A 19,172-nucleotide genomic window follows, 5' to 3' on the forward strand; every position below is an offset into this window, starting at 1 on the left:
AATTCATTTTGTAATTTAGGTAACCTTTCAAAATTAGTTCTTGATAAAATTCAAATTTTAAATAATTTTATTTTTCTTTGTTAACAATAATTGTATGTAAAAAAAAATAATAATATAAACAATACAACTGTTCGCGAAGCTATTTTGTGCGAAATGAAAACATTGATTAAAAATATAATCAATATATGTATATTAATAATATCATAACTTTTAGATTAATGTCTCTTTGTCTAACATTGTAAAATGTACATTTTTTAATATAGATATATGTAATATATATCTCTATAGACATATTTATTTATATTCACAATTCTATTTGGTTTTCGCTCATTCTTATTGTTAGTGTATTATTCTATATATAGATAAATGCCAAACGTTTTTATCGATCTCATTTTTATCACTTTATTTATTTAACGTTGAATTCACTCTTCCTCTTTTTTTCACGTGGTTTATATTTACAATGGATCGATTTTAGTATGAACATTCACTAAGCACATTTTGGCTCTATTCATTTTTGTGTGCGATTCATTGTCACGCTTTTAAAATAATTATATATATTCATATACATGTATAATTATTTATCGTACGCTAATTTTATTTATAATTATGATTAATATATTTTTTGTTATTCGTATGTATGTATACAAAAATTGATTACTAATTAGTACAATTTTTCATGGGGTTTTTTGTTCTTACTTTTTCGGCTGCTTTGTGTTAACTATGATAGGTAATTATAAGAGGAAATTGTGTGATTTAAGTAAAAATAAACTTTCAATAAAAATATATATCATTATTTTAATTAAATAATTTTAGGTTTCATTATAAAATTGATTGGATTTCATTATATTGTGAATTCAATTCTATTTGATTAAACATTTTTAATACAATTTATGTAAATTGTATTGGAACAAACTTACGAGAGTGACCTAATAAGCCATTGTAATGTGTTCGTAAAAGAAGGTACACAACGATTATTTGAAATCATATACTTAATGAAAATTATTTTCTTTTTTGTCATCACTGTAAAAACTAGGAGGATTAACTTTTGGTATGAAAAAATGTGTCTATCAAAACCAAATAATTTTAAAACATTTTGAAAAAATAATCCTTCAATGGATTCTTTTAATCCTTGATAAATTAAAACGTTGCAGATTATTTTAATCCATTTCGATGTTAAAATAATACCCTACAATTTTCTGTGATATAAATATTTTTCGTACTAATTATAAATTTAGAATATAGATTTATAATAAACAGATCGATTATTAAATAAATTACAGTGAAGTTCATTAGAACGATTTGTCTCGACTTTGCTAGCGTCACTAATAGTAGAAAAAAATAAATATTTTTAAACTAACAAATATACAGTACTGGCCAGTAGGATTAGCCCAACCTAATAAAGACATTACAAAAGACATTACAAAAATTTATTTATTTTAATTTCTAAATTTCAAAGCTAATATTTCCTACTTTCATAGATAATATCAAGGTAATAAATTAAAAAACATGTTTTTCATTGTTTAAGTGCAATTATCAATAAACAACATTTTCAATTTTTTTGGGTAAATTTTAAACAATTGTAGTTTTTAACAAGTCATCAAACATTAAAAATATTTTTAATAAACAAATTTTATTTTACAACATTTTGACCTTACCACACTTTGACCTTAAGTTATAATTATTTACACGACGTACAAACAAAAGAAATACGGTAAAAAAATTTGTTTAAAGAATATTCTATTATTTTTTTCCTAATTTTACATATAAAAATGAACATTTTTTGTCTTACAAGTTTCTTTTCTAAATAAATAGTTTTTAAATTATAAACAATTTGAAAAATAAGCTGTTTTTTAAACAAGTGACGATAACATTCTTAAAAATTATTGTACAATAATTTTTAAAAATTCATTTGAAAGGTGACAATATGAGCTTTTAATTCCAAATCATGAAATTTATGTGATGTGATTACTTGTTAAAAAACTACATTTGTTTCAAATTTACAAAAAAAATAAAATTTTGTTTATTGCTAATTGTATTTAAACAATGAAGAACATGTTTTTTAATGTATTACTTTGTTGATATGAAAGTAGGAAATATTAGCTTTGATATGAGACCTTAACCAACTTTCTATCTTTACCAGAAATTAAACTAAAAAACTTTTTGTAATGTCTATATTTGTAGTAGATGGGCAAATTCTACTGGTCGGCACTGTATAGACTTTATATACGTATATAAATGTTGCTTTCTATGTGAAGTAATATTGGTCCTTTGAAATGTTTGGAATCAGGATAAAAGTTTGCACAAACAGTAGTTTTATTGGATATAATTGAAAATACCAAATATTAGTAATTTATTTAAACAAATGTAAAAGCGGGGGAGGGGAGTCAAAGTTTAAACTTTTTGTCTTACATTGCATATTTGAGAAATTTGTACACTGAAAGACTTTGTATTTCAAAACTTAATATGATCATTTCAAACAGGGGAAAACGATTTTTTTATGTTACTGATAATCGTATGAACGTATCAACTATTAATATAGTTCGTACTAAAGATTAGTACGGACCATATTAATTTTTTGTATTGTTTTGTCAAAAGCTGATACGTCCGTATGATTAAATAACCTAAAAACATCGTTTTCCCCTGTTTGAAATGAATTATATTGAATTTCAAAACAAAAAGTCTTTCAGTGTAGTTTCTTTAAAACAAAAGGAAAATATGTTTTTATTTTGGATTTTTTTAGCTGTTTTTACGCACTTTCTAATAGTGTAAACAATTTTTAAAAAAATAATTTTTTTGACCTTGAAAAATTGAATTAAAAATAAAATTTCATTTTCTCATCAAATGGACATTTTTTATTTGAAAAATTTTTTTTTATAAAGTTGAGGTTTTTTCCTAAAAAAATGTATAGGTCAAAACGTTTTGACATGTTTAAATATCCATTGGCAAAGATAGTGCCAGGAACACATTTACCTTGTCCAAGGGAATGCCATGGATTTTAAACTCCCTATGAAACCTTTCCCTAGGTTATTACCAGTCTTGGTCAGTTTTTTAAGAATAAACTTCGAATACGAAATAATTTAAATTATATTTAACAGTATATAATTATTTCGTATTCGAAGTTTATTCTTGAAATAAAAACTTTAAAAATGAAAAGGATTATAAAAAAATCAATGTTTATAAGGACTATTATATTTTAGCATCAGATTATACAAATTAACTGTAGACACTTTTATTATTGAATAGAAGCTAAAATTAATAATTAAATTACGAATATAAGTTATTTAGTGATAAATTTTCTTTCGTCAATAAGAAGAAAATTTAAATTTGTTTGCAAATTGGAAAATAGAATCGAAATAAAAATTTATTTTGTATACTGGTTAGTTTTTCCTCTATGTTTTATCAAATTAAAGCACGCTCCATTTTCATCTTTTCGTTGAAATGAGAACGTGCAATTTATTGGCCCTTAGAACGCTAATTTGACGTTGTGAGCTGTCGAGCACGTTTTTCTTTTTTTTTTATCGGAAGACGTGGTCATTCGCATCAATGAAATTTTCTATTACATGCTCCATCAATATTCTATTTTTACAAAAAGTTAGCGATTAACTCAAAAAATTTTATTATAATATATTACAAATATGTCAATTAACCAAAATTGATCAATTAAAATTTTATGCAGGGTAAAAAAAATTATTTTCATCACAAAATAAGGATATCTGTATTTAATATTAGGAAACGAATTTGGTAACTCTAGTTTTTACTTAAAATGTAAACTTTCCTCTTGTATATGGCTCAAAAAAGTCCTCTTATTTTAAGAGGATTATTCTACACTTGAGAGTAATTCCTCTTAAAAGTATAGGAATGGTCTTGTATGAAGAGTAATATTCTTAATTCAAGAATAAAATGTAAGAGGTTAGAAGGTTTTAGAAGAGGAATTTTCCTCTAAAAACAAGAATATTTTTTTTCGGTGTAGCTCATTTTCAAGGTTTTTTTTGTAAACAAAAAATAATTCTTAAAATCTTCTTAAGGTCATTCAGAGAAAAAAGTATTTTTGCAGATCTAAGAGTAAAACGTCACCTACGAAAACACTTTTTTGATATATTTCTTCCGGATGGCTTAGACTTCATTTTTTCTTTTTTATCTTACGTCGCTTATTGTCTGTCAACTTTTAAAATAAATTTTTAAAAATTTCTTGCTTTGAAAATAAGTGAAAATGTTTTAGCTTTTATTTTTGTATTAGAGAAGGAATTTTTTCTGAGATGTCTATAATAAAAGATCAATTCTATTACTTTATAGATATTGTGTACTTATGTTAAGAGAAAAATTAGTGGAGACATAGGAGAGTCTTAATTTTAATCCCACGTACATTGATATGTTTTTACTTCATCAAATTGTTTTGATGGTTCAAGTTAGTTTCACACTTCCATTTTTTGAGATAAAAAAATTTCACGTTCGCTAAAAGAAAATGGTTAACAAATTTCACAAAACGTCTCAAAATGAGACACTTGTTTTTGTAGTGCGGTTCTGCAATATTTTATGTTTTTTCTCATATCCTTAATATTTGGACAAATTCAAGAATAATTCTTAAAAAAAATTTTCATTGTCGGATTCTTTGTTTACACGTACTGTCCCTAAATTGAAAAGCAATTTTATAAAATTTCATAATTGTTTTCTTTTAGTAAATATAAAGAAATAAAAAACTTTGAAATAAATAGAAACAGATAGAAAATAAACAAGAAAATATTGAAGAAATAAATTTAACAAAAGAAAGAAAAGAAAATTTTGCAATATACGAAAGTAAACAATAGGAAATTTAATTTTAGAAAAAAAACGAAAGTTGAAATATTATGAAACATAGGTATATAAGAAAAAAAGAAATTATATTATATTAAAGAAAATTCTATTAGGGGAATGGAAATCAGTGGAAAATGATTGAAAACAATTTATGTTAAAAGCTCTGTGTATATGGGAAATCGAGTGTCAGTAAAATTGAATCGCGCCTGCTTGCCTTGAAGAAAACTCAGGTTTCAGCCATTTTTTCTGTTATTGAATTTTGATCGTATCGCGGTTTGAAAGTGCTCAAATCATGTCAAGGTTTAGAGGGCAACGAGACCCTTTTCGTGCTTCGATCAATGCAGATAGGGACAGGAGACAGGGGTGAACTTTATTAGACTTTCCTATCATGTCGATAATTACATTTGACTTCGAGGTCTTCCACGTCTTTGCTTTATATATTAAAAATATGTGATAAAAAAATTTTGCTACGTGCTGCTGTTGCTGCAAAAAATACTTATTACTAAATATAATTTTCTTCATTATGCACTCTCAGGACATGGCTGAATACATTCGAAAATTTATATGCTTCGAGCGATGCGTTTTGTTTGCGATATTTATAAATTATAATTAACACTATTAAGTAGAATTATTTTTTAATTTTTAATGTCAATAATTTAGTTTCGTGTGAGGACTGTTGAAATAAATATAATCTTTTTCTTATAAACGTAATATTTAATTAAAATTTGTCTGTGAAACCAAAAATAAAACGGGTTATGAATCTAGCTTGGAGAGAAATTTGTTATTCAAATTGAAGATTGATGATATTTGAGAATGATTGTTTGGTTTGTTGGAAACAGTGAATTTATTAAATTTGTGCGGTTTCTGCATGGCAGAGGCAGAGTTTTCCATCACGGGATGGAAATTTGTGGATTGGAGATTTCCATTGACAGCCTAAAATTCGATTTCACATGTTACACATTATGGTATCGAAGTGTTTTTTATTGTTTTGGATTTTTAGTGTACCTTTTTTCTATTTTTCGTATTTTACTTTAGATCTGGAAAATAGAAATTATTAAAATACAGATTTTATATTTTAATTTCTTTTTATGGAAAGCAATAAAAAAAATTATTTTCAATGGTCTCAGGGGAAAAAGGATTGAAGCTGTCAAGTAGAATTGTGCGATTTTAGCCAAACAAAATAGAGATATACTAAATATAGTTTTACTTATATATTGTTAGACGGATCATTGGCTCAAACGATTTCCTTATTTGTGTTCATTTTATCTCGTGTCTTATATAAGCGACGACGGCAAATAATTTTAAATAAACGGAAAATCTTTTCTGATGGTTAATACTTTTCCAGTTATTCTAAAAAAATGTACATTAGACTTTTCTTTATTTTATCACTGTTAGAAATATTTGGACATTTTTTGAAAATTATCGAAATACTTTTTCTTTTTTTCTATAAAACACTTCAAAATTATGTAACATGTTTTTTATTAGTTTTAAGAAATTCCATTTTAATTTGTTAGTAAATTTTGAAAATGTATCACAGAAATTTCCAGCAGTGATGATGTATATTTATATTTTATTTATTTTAATTACATTAAATTTCGATTTGCTTCCATTAAATGGATTTCCATTGGAAAAAATTGTCTTTCGCATTTTTCAGTTATTATTAATTTAGAAATTAATGTCATTTGAACCATTATGGCATCATATTTTTACAACACAAATCTTTCTCGTATCTGGTTAATGGAGTTTTGAATAATTTTTAATGAATGATGCTGAAAAATGTGTATATAATAAGATTGATTGAAATTTTACGTAAAAACTGTTTCTTTAAACAGTTTAAACAGATGTTTAGCTTTGTATAAACACTCAAAAACTAGTCACTGAGAGGTTAAAATTCGTTCAAAACTCCTTTTAAGTCTAAAATTTCAAACATCCTGCACATAACAGACGAAATTTATATTATTATAAAAATTTTCCAATAAATTTAATTAAAAATTGTTGAACACTTCATTAAGGTTAATAACACTTTAGAATTTAAAAAATTTTACTTTTTTTTATTGTATTTCTAAACTCCTTATGACTTCAGAAACACTTCCTAAAGTATTTATAACCAATTGTAAAAAATAAAAGTAAATTTTTCAAAAAATATTCAATTAATGTAAAAAGTCATTGACAAATTAAGTTAGTCTTTAAGGGGATGGTGGGGTCCAGCTTTTTGTTACGACCAGTAGAAACATTGGTGCTAATGTTTGTAACAGTGTCTGAAATAAAAAAAATGGTGGGGTTTCAATTTGCAAAAGAATTTTAGGTAATTTATGGATGGCCTCTAACGATACATATAAGTTTAAACGCGTTTTTCTCAAAATAAAGTTTTCTCAAATTGCGTACAGTTTATCTCTGAATCTACTGAACCGATTTTAATAAATGATAACTCCTTTTGTTTGTAAGCATGTCCTGTGTGAGAATTTACCAGAAAATGGTCAAAAAATTAAAAAAAAACATTTTTGCAGACTAGAAAAATACTGAAAAACATACTGTATTTTTAAACAAATTATTGAAACATCTGCTATTTTTTTATTTTAGTCGATTTTTCATTATTGGTGGTAGATTTCTATGCAAGACACCTTCCTTTTTAAAAAGCAATTTGGATTTTTTGTTTCCGATTTGTCAATCTTGAGATAAACTGTCCGCAATTGGACAACTAACTTTTTGGAGTTTCGATCTGAATGCTGTCTGCAGATTATATTAAATAAAAATTAAAAACAAACCATTATTTTTATTCTCCAAATATGTACTAATTATAGCCAAAAAAGTTTTTTAAATATTTATAATAAAAGACCTAAGAAAAAAATTTTTTAAATTTGGTCTTTTAAGAGCCTTCTATAAAGTGTAGTAGTACCTTAACCAGATACAGAAAAGATTTGTGTTGTAAAACTGACACCCAGTAAAGAAAAGTATTCAGAAGAGAAAAAAGTATTGGTTGTAACTTAAGGGCATTTGAACCATTATGACGTCACAATTTTACAACACAAATTTTTCCAGTATCTGGTTATTAGAGTTTTGAATAATTTTTAATGAAAGTTGTTGAAAAATGTTTATAATAATATAGACTACGTCTGTTATCTAAAAATTAATTCGAATTTTAGGTTTAAAAGGATATTTGAACAAATTTTAACCTGATATGGAAAAGATTTATGTTGTAAAACTTAAAAAAGTGGGAGGTTAAAATTCGTTCAAAACTCCTTTTAAGTCTAAAATTTCAAACAACCTGCACATAACAGACGTAATCTATATTATAATAAACATTTTCCAATAACTTTTATTAAAAATTATTCAAAACTCTATTAACCAGATACCTAGAACATTTGTGTTGTAAAACTGTTGTCATATCAAATGCCTTACGCTTTCCCGAGAAAACCTATTGGGAGGTTATGGTGAATACATTTTGCTTACCATGAATAGCTTTTTTTAAACTTTCATATTAAAGATTTCTAAGTAAAGTTAAGAATATTTGAGGAGTTGTATCGAAGAACTCGCGCGACGCGTAAGAAAAATTGATAATACGGAAATAAAGTGATAATAAAATGTCATACGGAATTATCGTTCGGATAAATCCAGTAGGTTTAACTAAGTTAATTTGCAGAGTACAAATCAGTCCAGTTTATGGTCAGGTCTCAAATTTGAAATTCTTTTTTAAGACTTCTTAACATACACAATGACATGTAAAAACTTTTGATCAGAAAATTGTTTTTAAAAAACTTTCGAGTTTAAGGCCTAAGAAAGTTACAAGCCCCTTAATCATTGATTAACTTTTAATAAGAGTTAGGGCTAATTCCACCAACCTCAATTAAAAGTTAATCAATGATTAAAAACAGTTTAATGACTCATGATTGGTTGATTAAGGATTTAATCATTGATTAACTTTTAATCGGTTTTAGTGAAACTGGCTCTTAGTGAAACAAGTCCTAAATCTAATATTATTATCTTACAATTAGTCAATTTGACTATTTTTCCTTGTTACATTGACTAATTTTCCTGGTCATTTTAACTAAGCTTGAATTTTATTGCATTGACTAGTATTCTATAGTGGGTTCCTCTCGTAATTATGAAATCGAGTCAATTCCTGGTATACTGGTCCTAGGTATTTTTTTCGGTGTAAGTTTACAGTGATTCTACAATGAAAGCTTACTATGATGCGGACATATTACAATTGCTTTAAGTTTACCTTGACTTTACTGACAAACTTTACGAATATTTCTAGTAAGCTCATAGGAAGCTTACAGAAAGGTAATGTGCTATGTGGGAACTTTGCTTAAAAGTCTTTCATTCTAAAGTTTAAAAAAATGAATTCACCGTAACCCCCGAATAAGGTTTTCATACGAAAACGCATTCAGATTAAGATATCACCAATACTTTTTTATCTTCTGAATACTTTTTTTTTACTTGGCGTCATAATTGCTCAAATGCCCTTAAGGAAAATAATGAAATTTTTAAAATATATTTGAAAATGAAAATAAAGTTATAATAAAAGTTTGTTGATATATAAAAAAGTGTAAAGTATTGAATAAAGTATAAATAAGAAATAAATCTATTTTTCATTTTTATTCTTAATATTATCTCTCTTAGTTAGGCCTCTAAATACAGGCTTCGAGATGAACATTTGTTAATTCGCTTGCTCTCAATTGATTGTTGACGTGTAATTCAGATGATGCGTTACTGTGCACTAAGTCTTGTTTTCTGTGCACTTGTCGCATGTCTCTAACTGGCCCCAATACTGAGCAACAGCTTTCCAGGGTTTTTCTGAAAGCAGCTCTGAATTCTCGATTGAAGTAGGCGTATATCAATGGATTTAGGGCACTATTGAAATAACCCACCCAGAAAACCACCGCTACGACGATGTTGCCACTTTTGCAGGTGTCGCATATTGCTGTTATCACATACCTGTTGCAAACATAAAGGGAAAATTGTTATTTTAGCAAAATATCAATAATTAAAGGATGTAAAAAGAACGCTTTTCATTTTGACAGTACAGAGAGTATTTTAAAATCTCTTTTGAGTTTAAGAAGTTTAAATTTCTTTTTTAAATTCTCTTGCAAGTTGCTCGTGGGCTACGCTACATTTGACAGTGTGATTTTTTTACAATTGACTCTCCGAAACTGTCTATATCCTACAATTTTAATCAGATTTAAGTGTTAAAACGAAAAATTGTAGAATATAGACAGAATCGAACAGTCAATTGTAAAAAAAACCACACTGTCAAATGTAGCGTAGCAGACGAGCAAAACTTGTAAGCGAATTTTGAAAGTGAGTTAAGTTAAGTTCTATGTGGTGCCAAATTATAAATTTATAAAATAAATTATACTTATAAAATGTACTCAAATTACATTAGGTATATACGGAATTCTTTTATAAGTTAGTATCTATGATAGATAATCATTTATAGTAGAGTGTGGTAGGGTAGATGCACCGGTTTTGGCCAACCACACACTTTTATTAATTTTACTAGTCTTTTGTTACCTTCTGTTTATTTTTTGATAAAACGTCATTTCACAAATAGTGTTGTTGACAAATTCATTGAATGTTTATAATAATTACATTTATTATTAATGAAAATAAGGTGTCCAAAACTAGCAAAATTGACATTTTTATATATTTATTAATTTATTATATTATTAATATTTTTTAACCGTTAAAGACAAGAAATTCAGAAACTAAGAATGGTAATTAATCTATTAACAAGTGTCAGTCACTCATTTTGTATAATTAACATAAGAAAAAATGTCCTGAAAATCAGGAATTCCTTAAAGTGGCCAAAACTGGTCCATCTACCCTATATTTGAACGTGACAGCTCACACAATTTCGATTGGACTTCACATATATAAATTCGTTCTATTGTTAAATTGTACTTCGCAGTCTCGCCCTCTATATCATAATTATTATGTAGTTGTTTAAAATTGGTTGCGATTTTTTTAAGAAAAAATGTTTGATTATGACAGTAATATTATTGTTTATTGGTTTTTGAGATCGCTCATTACGAATCTAATGTAGTTTGATAAAAATTCAAAATGGTGTGCAAAATATGACTGACTTTCTTTTAATTTGGTTTTTTAGGAAATTATTTGGAAAAATTTTTTTTTAAAGTATTACAAATAATACGTTAATATAATTAATTATATATTTAAATTATTTCATCATCTTCGTCCATTTATTTCTTCTTCATCTTGAATTTCATGTTCTAAAAGCGATAATACTGACTGTGGACAATTCTTCCCAGCAATCACGTTCTATATGTATTCCATAACAGTGAGGTCACAGTGTTATAGAACAACTGTTCCTAACTAGTTACAGATCTGCTATATAAGCTGATTGTAACAGAGTTCTAGAACATAGTTACAAGTTAGTTACAGGATAGTACTGTATTATGCTTATGTCACAGTTCTATCACAATGTAATGTAAGAGTTATATAACTAATATCACAAAGTTTTTGTAACTGTTGTTCCAATCTTGTTCTATAACTGTGTGGGAACATTGTTATGTAACTGTTCTAAACTTTTCTTGCAGTTCAGTTCTGTAATATAATTGTAATTACAATTAAGAACATTTCTGTAACAATGTTAGAGGAAAGGTGTACGAGATGATCCCCTGGGGCAAGATGATCCTTCTGAATTTTGGAGAATCTACCCTCACAGCATAAGATATTGCTGGATATTCAGATTATATCCAGTGAATATCCTATGGATGTCCAACAGATATCAGAGGGATCATTTCAAGATATCCGAAAAACCGGAAGTTTGGATGTCATATGGATATCAAAGGATGTCCATAGGATATCATTGGATATCCAAAAAGATTTCTTTGGGACATCCTGTAGATATTTTTGATACACTCTCCAGATATCTTTGAGATATCCTGTGGACAAATTATGAATGTTAGTTAAGTAAAGGTAAAGAATTGCGGGGATTAAATTTATATTGAATAAATATTCAATTGAAAATATAATGTTAGGAAAATTAAAATAAATTTGTAGTATTTGTAGAACATAAATAATAGGGTAATGTCACCTTGAGTGGACCGCCTGAACTTTGAAGTTATCTGACAGCAAAAAACGTGAAATAAATAGTGCGAATAGCAGCGCGGCATTTAGAATACGTAAGAAATTAAGTTCCGCGATAAACATATACGTTACCGTTTGACGTAACGCGTTTTTAAGATCACAAACCAAAAAAGGCATTCTTAGAATAAGTAAAGGGATTCAGAAGTATAAAATTTAAGTTTTAAAAGGTTACTTACTTTTTCCTACTACTTTGAACATTGAAATTGATTGTCTTAGTTTAATAAAGTGATCATTTTGACTCAAAAAAAATTGTGGTGGCTGCCATGAAAAGTTGCATGTCACCATGAGTAGACCGTGCTTGTAACCATGAGTGGACTGCCTGTTTTTTCCATTCTTAATGTCAGTTTACCATTTTTTGGATATAAATTGCCGAAAAATTGGTTTGAAACTATGATTTATGTTCTTTATTAATTTTTTTGTGATATTGATGTGATATGTGCCAAAATTATTAAAAATGGTTTCACTTGCAAACATTGCGACACAGACATTGCCTGAAGCTGCATAAGCATAAATTTTGTATTAATATATCAGAAATTTTAAATACATTAAAGAATTTAGAATAACTTTTGCAATTATTTAGGAGTGGTCCACTCAAGGTTACACTTTTTTCATTCCTTAAAAATTAGCTTTTTTTAAAATCAATTTTTTCTTCCAAATAAAAAATAATCAAAGCTATTATGGTATAAACACTTATCTAGAGATCTAAATTAAAGCTTGGAACAGAATCCTCCGATTAATTTGCTTTTATATAGAATTTTTTCGAAAAAAAGCTTAGGCGGCCCACTCAAGGTGACATTACCCTAACATATTAAATTTTATTTATTTTATTATTAATAGTAGGTATTTATTAAAATAATAATTATTATTACTTAGGGGAGAGTAGGCTACATTGAACCAGCGTCAACAGTGAACCACTTCAATTTTCTGAGAAATGACTGAGTGAAATTTTTTCTTATTTAATATATGTATAAGTTAGTTTTACCGAAACAGACTATGTCCAAAAATTTACGGCACGTAGGTTTATTATTTACAAAGAAAAACTAAAAAAACGGGTTTTCACGTACAAAACAAAAAATGTTGTGGGAATATAATGACATTTTTTTATTGAAATAGGAAGTTTTTAAAATTAATAATCTTGTGATTTATTTCGCTAAGAGTGTCAACTTCAATATTCCGATGTTATAAAGAATTTTAAATCTTACATAAATTTATAATAAACAATTTTTGTTGTGATTGTTATGTGTATACAGTGAGTGCAACATCATTGAACCACCCGAAAAAGCAAAGAATTTTCAATTTTAATAGTTGTAAAGTTGTCTGCTCTACTAACTAATAAGAAAAATACTAAAAGACATGCTTTCATCACAATTATCAACGAGATAAACTTAAACTGTCACTTCTGCTACGAAATCTGACATCGAAATATATTAATATCCTATATTAATAAATAATAACTATTTAACAACAATTTTCTATTTTTTTTGAGTGGAAAATAAGATTTTTTACAATGTGTAAGTGGAAATATTATTTTAAAAGTAAATTGTAGTGTTTTATTAAAGGTGGTTCAATGTAGACACACATTTTTCAAAATAAGAAAAGTGTAACTGGCTAGAAAAAAATTAAATTTCATTATTTAATCATAATAATTTGTGTTTGTAACGTGTGTATTAACTAAAGGAGTACTTCAGTTTTATTTTCATTCAAAAACCTGATCAAAATTAGTAAAATTTAATTAGTTCTTGGACTTTATAAAAAACCCGGTTCAATGTGGCCTACCCTCCCCTATAATAATCTCTCATTTTTTCGTCTGGATCTCTATTGACATCTGAAGTTAGTCGTACATGTATGATTGAACATGCGTTATTGAAAAAAATTTTATTGGAAAAAATAAAAATTTCATAGTTTTAAACTAAGAGAAACTTAACTTTGTGCTAAGGTAAATTTTGTTGTAGAAGCTGAAATTCAACATTTTTTGTACTGATAGCTGCAGTATATGTTTAATTATTAAGTGATCTGATAGTTACTTTGGACTAACAAAGCTTGAAGGTTAAGTTACGAACAAATTAAAAAATGGCGACATTTGGGGCAAGATGATCCTCTTATTTTAAACATATTATTTAATATTATTAAAACAAAAAGTTGACATATACCTACCTCGAGGGGGAATAATATTGTACACATGACTCCCTGTTCCACTTATTATCATTATTACCAAGTATTACCGAGTATGTCTAATATGTCCACCAGACAAATAATAATGCATAAAGTTATTTATTTAAATTGTTGCAAACAATGTTAATTAACAAATAGATAACTTTGGTCATTGTTCATAAAAAAATTGTTTTTTTGCAAACAAATTTATGTTTGTTTAACCCTTTCAGTCCCATAATTAGGGCAATTAAAAAATATCTACAATAGGTATAGTACCTATGGTTTTCGGGGTCGCTGATTACGAATCTGGAATCAGATTTTCAAAATTTTTTAAATTCAAAATGGCGGAGTCAATATGGCGGACGATTAAGTAAAAAATTAATCAAATTTACTTGAAAGTTGTCACTCGGGGGTTTTTGGGATCGCTGATTACGAATCTGGAGTCAGTTTTTCAAATTTCAAAATAGCGGATCCAATATGGCGGACAAAAATTAAAAATTAAACAAATTTACTTAAAAGTTGTCACTCGGGGGTTATTGGAGTCGCTGATTACGAATCTGGAGTCAGTTTTTCAAAATTCAAAATGGCGGATCCAATATGGCAAACAAAATTTAAAAATTCAACAAATTTGCTTGAAAATTGTCTCTTGGGGGTTTTTGGGGTCGCTGATTACGAATCTGAAGTCAGTTTTTCAAAATTCAAAATGGCGGATCCAATATTGCGGACGATAGATTAAAAAATTAATCAAATTTACATGAAAGTAATCTTTCGGTGGTTTTTGGGGTCGCTGATTACAAATCTGGAGCCAGTTTGTCAAAATTCAAAATGGCGGATCCAATTTGGCGGACAAAATTTAAAAATGAAACAAATTTGCTTAAAAGTTGGCATTTGAAGGTTTTTAAAGTCGCTGATTCTGAGTGTGAAGTCAGTTTATTAAAATTAAAAATCGAGGATTCAATATGTTGGACGAAGAAATAAAAAATCCATCAAATTTGTTTGAAAATTACTGCCTAGGTTTTTTCTAGGTCACTTATTACGAATCTGAAGTCAGTTTTTCTAACTTTAAAATAATGGATACAATATGATAGTCAAAAATTAAAAATTGACAATACAGGACTGAATGCTGCTTCTTGGAAGTTTGCGGGGTGTGTAAATACAAATCTGGGGTGCTATTCTGTAACTTCACTTCACATTCACTTCACATTCACTTCACATTCACTTCACATTCACTTCACATTCACTTCACATTCACTTCACATTCACTTCACATTCACTTCACATTCACTTCACATTCACTTCACATTCACTTCACTTTCACTTCACATTCACTTCACTTTCACTTCACTTTCACTTCACTTTCACTTCACTTTCACTTCACTTTCACTTCACATTGAAAGTGAAGTGAAAGTGAAGTGAAAGTGAAGTGAATGTGAAGTAAAAGTGAAGTAAAAGTGAAGTGAAAGTGAAGTGAAAGTGAAGTGAAAGTGAAGTAAAAGTGAAGTGAAAGTGAAGTGAAAGTGAAGTGAATGTAAAATGAATGTGAAGTGAATGTGAAGTGAATGTGAAGTGAATGTGAAGTGAAAGTGAAGTGAATGTGAAGTGAATGTGAAGTGAATGTGAAGTGAATGTGAAGTGAATGTGAAGTGAATGTGAAGTGAATGTGAAGTGAAAGTGAAGTGAAAGTGAAAGTGAAGTGAATGTGAAGTGAATGTGAAGTGAAGTTACAGAATAGCACCCCAGGAATCATTCTTACAAAATTTTTAAATGGCGAATCTAATGTTACGACTATTACAACATTAATATTAAAAATAGGAGAGAAGTACTGTTGTTTTGTCGTTTGCCATTTTCCCTTTTTTTCTATTGATTTTCTTTTGTTTTTTTGTCGTTCGTCTTATATGTTTCGTCACTTGTCTTTTGTCGTTTGTTACGACAAATATAAAAATATTCAAAACAAAAAAAAACAAAATTAATAAAAGTATTAAAAAATTAAAAAAAAACATTTAAAACACTTTAAAAAAACAAAAAAAAATTTAGAAAAAGAGATGAAACTCTGCCATTGCCGTCCCAAGTCCGTATTAAAAAAGAGGAGGCTGTTTCCAAATTCGTAACTTTTTATGTCCGCCATATGGATTTATGGATTCACTAATTTGAATATTTAAAAACTGATTTTAGATTCGTAATCAGCGACCCCAAAAACCCCCGAGAGACAATTTTAAAGCAAATTTATTTAATTTTTGTTCGCCATATTGGATCCGCCATTTTGAATTTTTAACAACTGACTTTAGATTCGTAATCAGCGACCCCAAAAATCTCCGACAGACCATTTTCAAGCAAATTTTTTAAATTTTTGTCTGACATATTGGATCCACCATTTTGAATTTGCATATCAGATTTTAGATTAATATTCAGCAAACCCCAAGAATTTGGAAAACAACCATAATTTAAAGTATATGTTACTGATTTAATTTTATTACAGTTAAGTTTAACCTAAAATAATGCATTGCCGTGTATAAGTTTGTTAATAACAAAAAAGCATAAATAATATAGATTAATTTTTTAAAAAACTACTAAACCCTATTTGTAGAAATATAAAAATAGGAAATATGCAATTATTTAAAGTTTTCCTTTAAGTTATGTTAAAAAAAAATCGGTGGCTTAAAAGGTGGTCGATATATCGACCACTGGGACTGAAAGGGTTAAGTAATTTATGTCTATTTTGCTAAAAAATTATTTTGAATTTAATAATTACCACTGTTATTAACAAGTACATGAACAATAATCTAGTTAACAATAATCAAGTAGAGCTTTACATGACTTTAAATTCGTAAAAATAAGAAAAACAATTTTTCTTTTTGCAGAAATAAGCCATTTATTTGTTTAACAAATGTAATTGTTTATGCTAATAAATTTTTTAAGTCTTTTAAAGAATGTACATATTATATAAACGTTTTAAGTTTAACAAATACCGAAAATGTTTACAATGATGATAATGATAATTATTAAACTCAAAATAATTTTTTGTCTACTGTCATGTTTAGTAAACGTAAACATTCGATACCGCCATAAATAGCAAAGTTGCTATATACTGAAGCATCAACTCCAGCGCTACATTTGAATAAGTGTATTAAATTACTTATATTGAATTTTTTGTTCTGATTTTCTTTAAATTTTTTAAATTAATACGCCGCAATACCACATTATTACCAACTATTACCGAGTATTACCTAGTTTTACCAAAAGAGTGTACGTGTACACTTGACTCCCTGAGTAAATTCCCCCTCGTAATATTAATATATTTTTTTCACATTTATAACGTACAAGAAAATTAATATTTATCACTTTCTGCATTTACAATGTGATACAATGTTTAAATAAAATACAAAGTTTGTTTACTCTACAACTGGAACCATCCTCGACAATTGCTACGTTTACACTACCCAGGTGCGATTTTTTGGTCGGCCCATAGTTGGGCCAACTTTAACAAAGTCGGTCCAACTTCTCGTGCCAGAGGTTGGGCCAACCATACAGATGATAACGGTTCGCCGTCTAATGGCGACAATGGTTGGCCCGACAACTCATAAGGAAGTTGGTCCAACTTAAAATGCATATGTTGTGTCAACTATACACTTCAATGGTTGGTCCAAAGACTGACGCCAAAGTTGGCACAACTTTAGATGCGTAAGTTTGGCCAACCACAATTGTCAAAGTTTGGCCAACTTCAACAGCCAAAGGTAAAAAATTATTAAAAAACTAAATTATTTAAACAATTAACAGGTTATTATTAGCGGGAATATCAGATATAACCTTTACCTATTATTATTAAACACAATCTCATACGTACATTTTCGAAAATATCTAACGCTCGCTGGGATCGAACCCCTAACCTAACGCACCGAAGACTTATACACTGACCACTACGCTACGCTCACATGGGAGTGCATAACGCAAAATGTATATTAAAGCTGCAACAGTCGGGCCAACCGTGGCCCAGAGTTCGGCCGACCAAGAAAGTTTAAGTCATTTAAACTGCATTTGACAAAGTTTTGCCAACCGTTGGGCCAACCGTGGCCCAGAGTTCGGCCGAATAAAATAATGTAAGTCAATTAAACTGCGTTTCACAAAGTTTTGCCAACCGTCGGGCCAACCGTGGCCCAGAGTTTGGCCGACCAAGAAAGTTTAAGTCAATGAAACTGCGTTTCTAGAGTTTTGGCAACCGTTGGGCCAACCGTGGCCCAGAGTTCGGCCGACCAAAAAACTATAAGTCAATTATACTGCTTTTCTTGAGTTTTGCCAACCGTCGGGCCAACCGTGGCCCAGAGTTCGGCCAACCGAAACTGAAAGTCTTTTGAACGACGTTTTGATGAGTTGTGCCAACCTTTGTCGCCAAAGTTGGCCCGACGGTTGGCTAAACTCTGCATTTAATGGTTGGCTTGCAAAGTTGGGCCAACTGTGGGCACTAGTACTTGGCAAAGTTGGGCAAACTCTGGCAACCAAAACTTCGCTTGCCAAAGTTAGGCCAACCTTGGGCCAACCTTCAAACTCTGCCTAAATTCGCACCTGGCTATAATTATAGAGGAAATGCTTGAAAATGTTGTTTTATTTAATATTTTGTTTTATTTGGAAATTACAAAGAGAAGACTCTTTGTAATTTCCAAGTACGAAAGTATATGTTTGTACATATACTTATGGGTGATGAGCTAATCCTCTTTGTTTTCGATTTTTCTTGAATGATATTAAATTTTAAATGAGAATATATATTGTTAATGATCGACTATCCCAGGTAGAAATTTTAACTCTATAATGACCAGTCACTGGAAAGTTTTTCTAGATTCTGGCCAGTGATTGCCAAGGAAACCTGGCAAGTGATCCCGTGTAGAAAAATTTCGGGGCAGTCTGGAGTCCAGTGATTGCCCCGAATAGACGCATCAGGACGGTCTAACTGTATGCTATATGGGATTTTTCTGGACGGTCTAATCTGGACGGTCTAACTGTATGCTATATGGGATTTTTCTGGACGGTCTAATTTAGACTATCTAACTGTATGCTATATGGGACTTTATTGGCATCACTAGAATTCAAAATTTTTAAAGTACAAATCACAGTACAATCAAGACTTT

General features: G+C 28.7%; 1 protein-coding gene across 4 annotated transcripts in view; it reads right to left on the minus strand.

Moving 5' to 3' along the window:
• Positions 1-19,172, minus strand: part of LOC122506255 (octopamine receptor beta-1R-like) — an 848,536-nt gene that overhangs the window by 280,042 nt on the left and 549,322 nt on the right. For 3 of the 4 annotated variants that reach the window (XM_043618346.1, XM_043618344.1, XM_043618345.1), the window contains one exon: positions 8,049-9,729. The exons of the other annotated variant lie outside the window; for it this stretch is intronic. In XM_043618346.1, the coding sequence (XP_043474281.1) occupies positions 9,423-9,729 (307 nt within the window). In that variant the 3' untranslated portion in view covers positions 8,049-9,422. Of the gene's footprint in view, positions 1-8,048; positions 9,730-19,172 lie in introns of those variants that run through there. 4 annotated transcript variants of the gene reach the window in all.

Source organism: Leptopilina heterotoma, unplaced genomic scaffold (assembly GCF_015476425.1).
Source record: "Leptopilina heterotoma isolate Lh14 unplaced genomic scaffold, ASM1547642v1 Lhet_40, whole genome shotgun sequence".
NCBI classification, from domain to species: Eukaryota; Metazoa; Arthropoda; class Insecta; order Hymenoptera; family Figitidae; genus Leptopilina; species Leptopilina heterotoma.